This window comes from Empidonax traillii, unplaced genomic scaffold (assembly GCF_003031625.1).
Source record: "Empidonax traillii isolate 1590-97213 ecotype Southwest subspecies unplaced genomic scaffold, ASM303162v1 scaffold221:size740363, whole genome shotgun sequence".
NCBI lineage: Eukaryota > Metazoa > Chordata > Aves > Passeriformes > Tyrannidae > Empidonax > Empidonax traillii.
In genome coordinates this window covers 3,298-15,377 of record NW_020955414.1, presented here as the reverse complement: position 1 = coordinate 15,377, position 12,080 = coordinate 3,298, and the positions used below count along the sequence as shown (strand labels likewise).

The 12,080-nt window shown below is 42.0% G+C and overlaps 1 protein-coding gene and 1 long non-coding RNA gene across 6 annotated transcripts in view; one reads left to right on the top strand and one right to left on the bottom strand.

Annotated features, from left to right (window-relative positions):
• The window catches only part of MON2 (MON2 homolog, regulator of endosome-to-Golgi trafficking), a 67,279-nt gene extending 62,036 nt beyond the window's left edge, over nt 1-5,243 (bottom strand). For 4 of the 5 annotated variants that reach the window (XR_003571654.1, XM_027887770.1, XM_027887772.1 and 1 more), the window contains exon 1: nt 5,043-5,240. Coding sequence is in view for 4 of the 5 variants with exons in the window: in XM_027887770.1 (XP_027743571.1) it covers nt 5,043-5,153 (111 nt within the window). In the remaining variant the exon portion in view is untranslated. Of the gene's footprint in view, nt 1-5,042 lie in introns of all 5 variants that reach the window. The other variant, XM_027887771.1, reaches the window with a different exon arrangement.
• A 1,021-nt stretch (nt 5,244-6,264) lies between these two features.
• On the top strand, nt 6,265-10,676 carry LOC114059394. The gene is made up of 3 exons (XR_003571653.1): nt 6,265-6,660; nt 7,513-7,659; nt 10,285-10,676. It is a non-coding gene; the product is annotated as an uncharacterized LOC114059394 (long non-coding RNA).
• Nucleotides 10,677-12,080: the final 1,404 nt, after the last annotated feature.

The window sequence follows — 12,080 nt, the reverse complement described above, 5'->3', positions numbered from 1 at the left end:
ACAACACAAAACAAAACAGTCTCTCAGAAAGGGCAAATCCTATCTCTTTCCTTAGCTAGTGTACGCCACTTCTACTGTAACTAAATAATTTAAAGCCTGCTTTGTCCAGAAGTCATTCAAATCCAAACTTTTTAATTTTTACCTTAAGAACTTTGTAAGGCTACTTGCCTGCAATTACAGTTCTTATAAAAGAAGAAAAAATAAGATTGTAAGATTAGATTCTATTATTTTTCCTAGATACAGCAAATTACTATACAGTTTCAAAAATATGTCTGTATGCCAAGGGCGCACACAGCTCAATAAATAGCTAAACAAAAGCAATGCTGCTGTTTCAAACAAAGATCTGGTAAAAAAACAGTACAGTGAGGCTATTAAAAGCTTTCTTCCAGGAATATCAGGGGAGCATTTCAACTGACCAAAGTATTCAAACTTAATTCTGTGCTGCTCTTCCAGGTGGAAGCAAGTAGAATACTACTTCTTTTCCAGTCCTACTATTCCAAATCATCACAGCAACAAACATCCTAAAATATACAGGCACCTGCAGTCAATGACACAACTGCAAAGCAGAGGGCACACCCTGTCCCGGGTCAAGCTGATCCTGCCAGTCCTTGTCTGCTCCAATCCCACCTGTCCTTTCCCTTCCTCTCTAATACCAGCACAAATGCACCTGTAAATGTGCAGGAGCTGGATAAGAGTTAATTTTTTCATGTATTTTTTAAGCTCATTTTGCTTTTACTGCTATTTAAAAGTCAAAAAAAATCCTGAGTCAACACAAAGACTACAAGCCTACTAGAAAGCTGAGACAACTTGACTAGATCTGTGTAAACAACAGTTACATACAGTTGGAATCCAGGCTGCGAGGAACTTTTGGGAGGAACTTATTTCTCTTATAACTCCACTATTTCCGCTAATCATAAATAATTTTTCCTTGTATTTCTAAGGGTTTTTATGCAGTCAAATTATCTGGGTTTTTATGCAGTCAGACGTAGCTTACCGAACCGTATTTCCATTCCGTAATAAGGAACAGCAGGCAACCTATTCAGCATGCTAAACTATTTTCAATTTTGTGATAAGACAAAATTCTTACGCCAGTTCACTAAAGAGAGCACCACCACCTTCCCACAAGCGCAGCACAGGATATCAAAACTCCAATCACTAGCAGGTTAAAATACTTTATAAAGCTCTTTGTAGGCAGCATGCCATTCAGGGTAGCATTAGCAGCATTACAATACTCTCTAGCACAAAGCAAATCTGAGAACCCACTGTATTAAAAACAACAGAATAACAACGAAGTAGTATTGTTTTCTAGGAGGAATGCCAGATTACTTAAAATAACATGAACACGACTGATGCCTGTACGAAAGACTGTTTCATCCTCTCCAATTTCAAGCTCCAAAAGATACTGCTTAATTTACACTTGCCCTGAGAGTTTCTGTCCCATCCATGGTGCCTATTTTTCTAATTGGGTAACAGAAACACATTGTGAAAATACAAACACATTTGTCAGCAATGTCATTATTTGAATGTCTGCCAGTGTAAACAGGCTTAGCATATCACAGATACAACCACCAAATCACTTCTTGGTCATAGTGTATAGCTTTCATGCCTAGTATACTTCTGTAGTTGGTGCTGATATGAGGAAGCATCAAAAAGAAAAACCACCTAATAACAAACAGATGTGCCTGCAGTGCAATAGTAACTGGTATTTCCCATTCCCATAAGAATGTTGTGTTAGTTAATCCTCAAACATCAGCAGCAACATAATTTCAAACACACAGATTCTTTCTGCAGCTCCCATTCTTAGAACATTAAGTGGCATAACCTAGGAAAATACTACTCAGGTATTATTTGTCACATAGCAAAAACGAGGTATGGATGCTATGGAGCCAACAATACATCCTGTTATTTCTTAGGTAAAAGCTCTAAGGGGAAGGAAGTTTGCCACATATTTGTGTCAGAAGTTTAACATTGGGAGAAACTCAGTAATTTCAATGTTTCTTAACAGATCATCAAAGTCAGCAAAGTCAGACTCCATTACTGTAAGTAACTGGACTTAGAACTACATACCCACATAAATGTAACCTACTAAGAAAACTTTACAGACTCAGAAGTAATAGAAAAATATGAGATAAAAGTACTTAAAACAGTGAAGAGTTCAAGTTCCATTAAGAATAAGATCTAGATTTCAAAGTTGGCTGTCTCCTTCTCTGCTGCATCCAAGTCCCGCTCTCACTGTCTCCCACCGAAAAAAGTCCCATGAAGTACTTTACCTGTGTCATCTACATGTCTGTTCAAAGAATCATTCAATATTGTTTTGATCTCTCTGTACCTAACAGATACTTTACTTACATATACACTATGTTGAAAAAAATAAATTAGTTTGAAATGTGGTTTGAAAACTAAAACTTCTTTAATAATACGAAGTCTCTATTTTTTTTGATCATACAACTAAAACTCTACAATACTGATTAAAAAAGGATTTGCTCAAGTTAATCATTTGAGCAACTAGCAGAATCGAGAACTACATTGTTACTTCTATGAGCAGAAAACCTATCAGTTTGTAGAATTTTGACACTATTAATATAGAAACAAACAAAAAAAGAACCAGAACAGACAAATAATTTTAGAAGTGGCTGATGATAACAAATAACCAAGCAAAGTTTTCAACTATGTCCCACACTGGAAAGATTATTAGAAGCAGTTTACCTTCATAAAGTACCTATCAAATCTAACAATTATGATACATCTAATAACTATTCATTTTGGACTATGAGTTTTTCAATAGCTTTATCATAGCATGTTAAATTTATTAAGTGACATGAAAACATAGACATCAACTGCAAGATAAACTTATAAATTACAATGCATGTGGTAGTGATGATGAGAGTCTAGTTATACTGCAAGTAAAAAAGTAAGATTGTAAGTAGTAGGAATCTGTTTTAAAAAGCCTGTGTTTAATTATAGTTTAAAAAAATGGTTACAAATTAATAAGAATATGCCATTCCGCTGATCACTCTAGCTAAATCTAATCATGATCAGACTAAATGCATGCAATTAAAATATCTGTTTAGCAGTTTAGATTTGACAAAAAAGAACACTCATTTCCTTTAAAACTAGAACAAAAAATGGCTTCCAGAAGTGAGGAAGTAAGATAATTTCCTATGACTGTATCATACATCCTACTGTAGGACTGCTTTCACCTCAGACTCTCTGTAAGAGCCCACAATTCCACAGAAAGTCCCACCTCTTTTGTTAACACCTTCCAGTACTATTCCTTAAACTTATCCAAATTCCAGACAACTGTGAAAAACTTTGTTTTTCGTGAAGAAAGCTATGCAAATTGCCATCAAGATACAAAAGGAAATAACACAACAGTCCAGCTTACACAAGAATATGATAAATGTGCTGAACAAGTACCAAGAACTGCACATGCAGTAGTTACTAAACGGTCAGCATGGCAAATGTGACGAAGCATTACTAAAAATACTAGCTTAAGGGTGACATTGCCCATCTCCTCTGTAAATCTTAAAAGAAAGCAAACATTAACCCAGTGGGGAAACTTGTTCACAGACTAAACAACTTAGAGCCACACAGTAATACACAGAAAAAAGTGGAAGTGGCAACCCCATGTCCCTCAAAAACACACAGGCAGATTTCTGTTAAACTGACCACAACTTTTTCTTATTTACATGTGACTACACACACTTCCTCAGGACTGATCACAACTTTCTCCTGTTTTTCTGTGACCACACAAAATTTCTCAAACACACCAGCATTCCTCTGCAATCTACAATCATACATAATATGCTGTATTATAGTGTGTCACTCCATGCCTTCCAAAACAAGAACAGTCATTAGCTTCAAGTCATCTGTTAAAGTGTATGCTACTACATCCAACACTAAATGTGCTATTACTGAATTGGAACTCAAGTCACATTCCATATGCAATTTCTTTCTTCTGAGCTTCTGGGTCTGTAGTTTTATCTGAGTTAATGTTTTAGTATTTTTACTCCCACTATTGCATAGAAAACCTTTTTTTTTTTAAACGACCGGTGCCAAACTACCATTAACACATTAACACCATATAGAAAGATACGGTTAAAATGTATACTTTAGTCAGTGAGAAAAAAATCTGATTGCCCCTCGGTTAAAGTAATCCGGCTCATCGAGATTACTGAGGTCTCAGGCTGCACAGCATAAACTGAGGTTTGAAAAATAAAACATACAGTCTTACTGGCATGAGTTTATAAATGGGATTTTGCAGAAGGAAGAAAAAAAAAGTAACCCAAACTTCTGTATCTCTCAAGATATCCTCTGTTGATACAAGTCACAGAGTTGGAACCCAAATGACAACCCCAAAACGACGCGGCACGCAGCGATCACCAGCGATCAGCACAGGTCAGACGGGCACACAAATGGTGAGGAATAAGGCGCGCCGACCCGGGAGCCACAGCAGCGAGTGCGTTCGCCGCAGAGTGACGGCACAGACCCGAGGGGAGACCTGCGCGGCCCCAGCGCGGGGCTGAGCATCTCGGCCTGTCGAGATCCCCCTTGCTCGGTGCTCGCCCGCCCGGGCGCCCAAGCCCCGGTGCCGACCCCGCCTAGGGTGAGTTTTTCTCCCTCGGTGGTGCCGAAGCAGGCAAGCCGAACTTCGTCTTTCCCCCGAAGGGTGCCGGCGGTGCAGCAGAGTCGTCCCCGCGTCGCCCCTGTCAACAGACGGTCTGTCCGCCAGCCCCGCTCCCCGCGGGGCACAGCCCGGCCCGCGGCCCCCGCCACGGCAGCGCAGCGACGGGCACAGCCGAGTCCGGGCACAGCCGAGTCCGGGCACAGCCGAGTCCGGGCACAGCCGAGTCCGGGCACAGCCAGCGGCCGCGGCGGTCGGAGCTTCCCGGGAGCGGCACCGTTCCGGGGAGCGGGACACGGGCACGGCGACAACACCGCTCGGGCCGGGCCCCGCGGCCAAGGGAGGCCCCTCTGGAGAGGCGCCTGCCGCCCGGCTCAGCCCGGCCCGGTCCGGCTCGGCCCGGTTCAGCGCTACTCACCTCCTTCACTGGGGGGAATTTTTTCCGACACTCCAGGCTCAGGCCCCGCAGGTCCCCCTGCATGTTTTCCAGCAGCTTCTTCACGGCTTCGGGGCTGCTGGTCCCGGCCATGGCGCCGCCGGGCCGGCCCCAGGCCGGGCGCTGTTCCGAGCGGGCAGGGGCAGCAGCGCCTGTCGCTGCGCGGCCCCGGCTGACACGTCCGCGCCCCGCACCGGAACCCTCCGGCCTGTCCCCGGCCGCGTCCCCTCCCCGCGCCGTGGCCCCCCCTCTCCCACAATGCCGGGCGCCGGCAGCTTCCGCACACACGGCCGGGGGCGGGGAGAGCGGCGGCTGCGGGCTGGGAGGGAGGTGGCACCCGGGACGGGCCTGGCGGGCCCGGCGCGCCCGGCGCGGGGAGCGGGGCCGGTTCCCGCAGCGTCACCGGGCCCATAGAGGTGCAGCAGTGACACTGGGACCGGGCCGAGGCGGGGCCGCCAGCGCTGGGAGCTGCTGTGGGGACGGGACAAACTGCGTCCATGGCCAGGGGTCGCTGGGGAATGGCGCGGCGGAGCTGCTTGGGCTTAAGCAGCAGCCAAGCGGCTGGAGGGATCGGTCCACTTTGGCCAAGTCCGGCTCTCAAGGGAGGTCGGCGCTGAATTTGATTTAAAAAAAAAAAAAAAAAAAAAAAAAAAAAAGCGAGACGGAGTGTTATGTTTTCCTTTTGAATCCTGACGTTTCTTGCTTGCTTTCCAGTGCGAGCACTAGAACAGATTGCCCAGAGAGGTTGTGGAGTCTCCCTCACTGGAGATACTTAAGAATCGTCTGGACGCAATCCTATGCTATGTGCTCTAGGATGCCCCTGCTTGAGCAGCGAGGTTGGATCAGATGACCTGCTGTGGTCCCTTCCAACTTGACCCATTTGGGATTCTTCAGCGGGAGAGAAGCTTTGTGACCTTTGCAACCCGTGTGTGTATGCAGCTCTCCATGTTTTCCTCTGGGCAAAGCCAGAGTGAATCCTTTATTGAGATTTTTTTAGATAGACAGGGCAAGAACAAGGGGATGTGGAACAGTTGGGTCCCAGGTACCTTCCGTGTCACCAGCAGTGTCTCTCTGAAATCTCATCATCATGGCTAGGCTTCGCTAACAAAGATTTGAGAAGGGCTCTACCCACACTTGCTACAAGCGCACTGATGGCTAAAAAGGCCAATGCAAGATAGACAAATCTGGTTGCAGAAGGTAAAAGCGTTACAAACCGCAATTTTTAACCCATATCTAAAGCAAGAATAATGAGCATGAGCTCCTCAGTATCTGTTGCTTGGATGCTTAGGAGCATAGGGAGCAGGGAGCTTTAGGCCTGATGGCTGCCTGGGAGCTTCCTTCTGGAGGACACCATAATTGTAACAGTTAATATTTCACAATGGTTTTGGTCTCTGCAATAATAATTTTTCCACATTCTATTTACTGTAAATCATGTACTGTGTTGACTGCCTCCCTGTAATGCAGTGTGGTTTTGTTCCACTTTCATAAACACTGGGAGTTGGAAAACATCCTTGAGTTTTGACATACTGTGGTTTTCAAACTTGGGAATCTTGAAAAGAAAAAAAAAGAAGAATCCAAATGAAGAATAAATTTTACTTCAGTACTATTTTTAAAATTTCTGTTTAACAGCTTTTCTTCAGACTTTCCTGAAATTCTTCGTTCTTATTCAGAGAATGTCCTAAGACTTTTTTTGTCTTGTATTGAAAAAGTGAAAAGAATTTCTCATAAATTCAAGCATTCCTACTTGTATGTTGGGTTCGTTTGCTGTGAAATCCATTGCAAATCATATAATAAATAGGTTCCCACTGGCACAGCACTGAACACTCTACCTGTACTTATAAATTTTTAGGGGTGCTTTGTGAGGTAAAGAGAGCAGGATTGTTTTCTAAGTAATTTATTGTTTTCAGATTTTTATTTTTACATTTTCATTTTACTGACTGTTAGCTTGACAGAACTGGATAAATGGGTGTGAGTTTTAAAAACTGCATGTAATACTGGCACAATTGAATTAGATGGTCAGACTTTGCCTTCAGACGAGGAATTAGGATTTCACCCCGTGTTCAGTAAAAGCAAACGTATGATTGAACAAAACTGTTGTCTTCAATAGAACTATTTATGTGCCTAACCAATAAGCATTTTCCTAAGGATTTTCCTGTCTTGGTGCATCTGTTCTGGGCTTCAGTCCTGGTGGCAATTCACAGCCCAGTGCAAATAACCTTAATAAGAAATATGGATGATTAGCTAGGAGAATGAGTTAATTATTATTGAGTATGCCCGTGTATTTCTTAGGTGAGCTTTAATGACTTACTTCCTTTTTGTTGTTTGGATTTTTCCACCTATTTACTATACATAGTGAACTGTGGGCACACTGGTACTCCCTGAATCTACTTGTCTGCCTATCTGTATACTTTTTATCATTTACATCAGTCATACATATCTTTTCAACTACCAGCTTTGACACTCAGTCTGCTGCCAGCCAAATACTGCAAGATTGCTCCTGGGTTTGGAAATGAATTTTACAAGTGGTTACAGAATTGAAAACTCTTGTCAGATCTTCTGGGTATGAGAACTGGGAACTATACACACACCTGGATCTCAGGTGGGTCTCTTGAACAACAGCGTCCTCTTTCTCACTGTTTTGATGTATGCCTTTTCTAAACACAGATTTATTAGTTAAGCTAAATCAGTGCAGCAAAACTGTTTTAAACTAGCCAGGATCCTTTTAAGTGACACTGTTTTGGTTGTGAATGTGACTTCTGCAGTTCAATTCATTGCAATAGATTCTGTTGCGTGCACTCCTAAGGCTGAGCTAAAGTTCTTACCAGTCTTTTGACACACTTTAAATATCTCAGTTTCAAGTCAAGTTGCTTTTGAATCAGAAGGTGGAACAACAGATGTGGATGAGGGCACATTTTTGACTAGCAAATTAAGAATACTAGTTAGTTGGTAAGCTAACTTAATTGGGAACTCTACACATGTCTGAATCTCAGGTGCATCTCTTAGCTGTTAAGCTAATTTTGTATTGCACTGCAATTATTGCATTGTGGTTTGCTTTGTTATTAAATTGTGTGTTATTTTGTGAGGGGCAGTGGGTGATTGAAATAATTCCCTGTAGCTTTATGGCCCTAATTATCAACAAAAATGCTCATGAGACCTGTTGTGATTCATTAAATTACCTCATGTTCATTCCAAATGATGTGCATCAGTCCCTTTAATTGGATTAAACATGGGATAGCACTTGGCTGTATTAATTTCAGATGTTTAGTCCTAGTTATAGTCCATCCTGGTAGATGTATGCAGATGCAGGTTTTGTATATTAGTCATCATATTACACAGAGGCAAACCCATCAGATTTCATTCACTGTGGCAATGAATTGATTTCATCCTAATGGGAAGAGTTGTGGCTTTTCCTCTGAGTTCACTTTAGTAACACTCCTGTATATTTTTTTAATTGATATGAATCTGTAAATAGTAACAGTACTAAACAAACTTCACAATATGAGAAACCAATTGTGTGGAAAAGTAAAAGTGTTTGCAGACATCTCTGGTGATTTTTTGTACTGCAGAGCTAAGAGTCATGGTAGAGAAAATTTTGCCTCACACTGAACATAGACACTGATATCAAAAGGCAGAGTTAAATTTCAAATTAAAAGACATGAGAAAGGGGTTGATATGAAATACTTCCTGTAATCTTTTATAAAAGCTATGCATTGTATTGGTCTGTGTAAGCACTAAGAAGCCCTTTCCTATGTGAACACTTCAGTAGATCCTTCTTAAATTACAGACACAAGAAACGGAGCATGAGAGTATTTCTGTTGTGACACAAATGGGTTAAAAGCACAAGTAATAAACTTCCCTATAGTACCTGTTCTCTTTTTTTAATGAAATAGAAATGAAGGCCTTGTTCCTTGAGAATGTGACTGCGCAAGAAAGTTAGATCAACCAGCAGATTGAAAAACACCTCGTTTTCCAGTGTAAACTCCTCATGAGTTTAGCTTCTGTTCCTTTCTGCATAGGTGTGAGCATATGTTTACATGTTAGTACCCATTTTATTTGTATATTTACAGTTAATACACTCTTTATTTCACTTGGTCAGCTAAAAGAGCAATCCTAGCTGCTGTCTATCACTACTTACGTTACATTTTCTTTAAGGTCACTGACGAAAATACGAAGCAGCAATGCCCAAAATGGCAGACCTATGACGTGTATTAGATACTCAACAGTGATTCTCTATTGAGCTGCAGTACAGTTATTTCAGGGCCTACATACAGATCTCTCAACCAGAGGCTCAGATGCTTCCATGACTCTTGTGTAACCAGCCCCTAAAGCTGTTTTTCCAATTTTTTCTGCTTGAATCTTGTCCAGATTCTCAGAGCAAGTGGGGTTTTTTTTGTGCTGCCTTTTCAATTACTGGTAATTGAATCAGCTGAACCTGGTAACATCTTTTGTGAGAAAAAACTGCTGTCCACTGCTTGAATTAATTTATTGCTGTCTTACAGCTATCAGTGTAACAACAGACCAACAGAGACGTGATAATCACAAAATTTTATCAGCAGCTCCCAAGCCCTTCATACTTTCCAGCTCACACAGGAGGTATGTGGCTGGCCTGGGAAACAAACCTTACTCTGTGCTTTAAAATGAATTCGTCTTTCATTCCCTTACACAAATAACAAAATTAATGTCTGTTCAGGCAGCACCTGTGATTTTTTTCCTGCAGTGTGTGCAATGCAGCCCATTCATGATACTTTTTTTTTCTTGCAAAGTGAAGAAAATAGAAGAACAGTGATGGAGATGTTACTTGACAGTTGTTTACGTAGAAAAACCCCATGCTGATCATTGCATGACCTTAACAATTAGCACAGCATGAGGTCACAGCTTCAGAGATGTTGCACTTCTGATCATAATTTACTGCAATCTTGACATCTGTTTTTAGGAATTTCATTTTAGAGATAAAGGCATAGATGTGCTGAAGCAAAATGATTGTGATTCTAGGCACGGTTCTTTGATCCAGAGCTCTTCCAGTGGGCAATGGATTCAGCTGCACTCGAGGGGTAAGCTTTTTCCTGAGTATCTCATGCTGACTGCAGGATGCCTAACTTAAAAATGCCCATCAGGAATGTCAGAAATGTGCATTGTGCTGCAGTCTGTTTATTTTGCTGCTGTCTCATCTATTTGGTGAAACCCTCACTATATCTTAATAATTTCCCTTTTATCTCTTCTTCAGCTTGTATGAAAATTATGGAAGTACTTCCAGACACTGATTAACCTACAGACAATCTACTAATCACAAAGTAACACCAGAGAGGAGCCCTGAGGCTGCTGAATGATACCATTACTACAGGAGAGTTTCCATCAGCTGAACGGATGTTAGTTCCTTTGTGTTAGAGGTGGCCTTTATATAGCCAGGCACTGCAGTCATATCTATAAAACACAGAAAATAATTGTTAGAACACTCACTATACTCACATAAGTAGCACGGAGGCCAGCACACTGCGTAGGTGTGCTCACACTGCTGCAGCTACACTGCTGGCATGACCAATGTAATTTGTAGCAAATTCAGCCCAGCCTAGAAAAGACTCAATATGACCCAGTACTTCTGAGGTCCAGCACAACTGTTTGCAAAGATTACTGAAGTGTGACTGTTTCTATAAACCTTGAGGATTAGAAATTTTCTATGGAAGAGATCCAGATGAAGAACTGCTTAGTGTAGAGGCCTTGATTTACCTTATGTACCTGTACTCATCTTTGTTGCTTTATTAAGATTATAGATCTCTTATTTCATTCAGAGAAATTTACCCTTGATATAAATATTTGTAGAGCTGCATGTGTGGCTGTCTTTATAACCAGCAGTCTGAAATAAGTTTGGTTACTCAGGTTTTGTCAAAACAGATAAGCAGAAAGAACTTACTTCTCAGGCAATTTGGAAGACAGCCAAAAGAACCCAATCACAAAGAGCCAAATTCTTTCCTTTGTAGTAAAGTGGTTACCCAGATCACCTCTACATGTGAATATGCATTCCCAAATAAGCCGGGCTATACTCCTGTATGTATCTACGTCCTGGGTAATGTTCTAGCAGGAACATCCATAACTAAGGATGCATACATGTGGCAATTTCATAGTTGGTACTGATGTTTTGGCAGCATTTCTATGAGTTGTATTGAGTATTTCACAAATAACCACTTTCTGGAACCTGCTCCCACAGCACGATGGATGAGCTTGTCTATCACCTCACACCAGTGCGTGGATGGGCTCTTGGCTGACTGTTGGCTGGAGCATAGGAAATTCCAGGTCAGAACACTCAGTGTTCCACCTGAGAGCCAAGGCCTGGAGCTACTGAACAGATTGTTAAGTAGGATGTAAAACTCGTTCAGCCAGTCAGAAACCTTATTTACCTTTGACGGCATGGTCATCATTAGATTCCTATGGCTAATTATTTCTAGGGGCCTTACTTCCCTGCTCCAATCCTAACTAACTAAACCACACCATGACCTAAGAACATTTGACAAACAATTGAACTATAAAATTAGGAGTTAACATCAACTGCGTATTGAGAGATTCTTTACCCAATGGTGTGCTCCTGACCAGCTCAGCCACAGTTTGTTATGGGGGATACAAATATCTGGTGGGCTTGAATGTCTTATTTTGCTGGAGGTAAGATTACAGAAAGCCTGGACCAGGCTTGCCAACAGAGTTGAAGTAGAATTTCAAAGAAATGGACTCTTCCTTGTCCTATGAGGAGCGGCTGAGGGAGCTGGGGTTGTTTAGCCTGGAGAAGAGAAGGCTCAGGGGAGACCTCCTCACTCTCTGCAACTACCTGAAAGGACATTGTAGCCTCTTCTCCCAGGCAACTAGCAATAGGACAAGAGGACATTGTCTTCAGCTGTGCCAGGGCAGGTTTAGGTGCATATCAGGAAGGATTTCTTCATAGAAAGGGTGATTACAGATGGAGTCTAATGCCTGGGGAAGTGGTAGAGTCACTATCCCTAGAGGTGTTTAAGGAAAGACTGGACGTGGCACTTA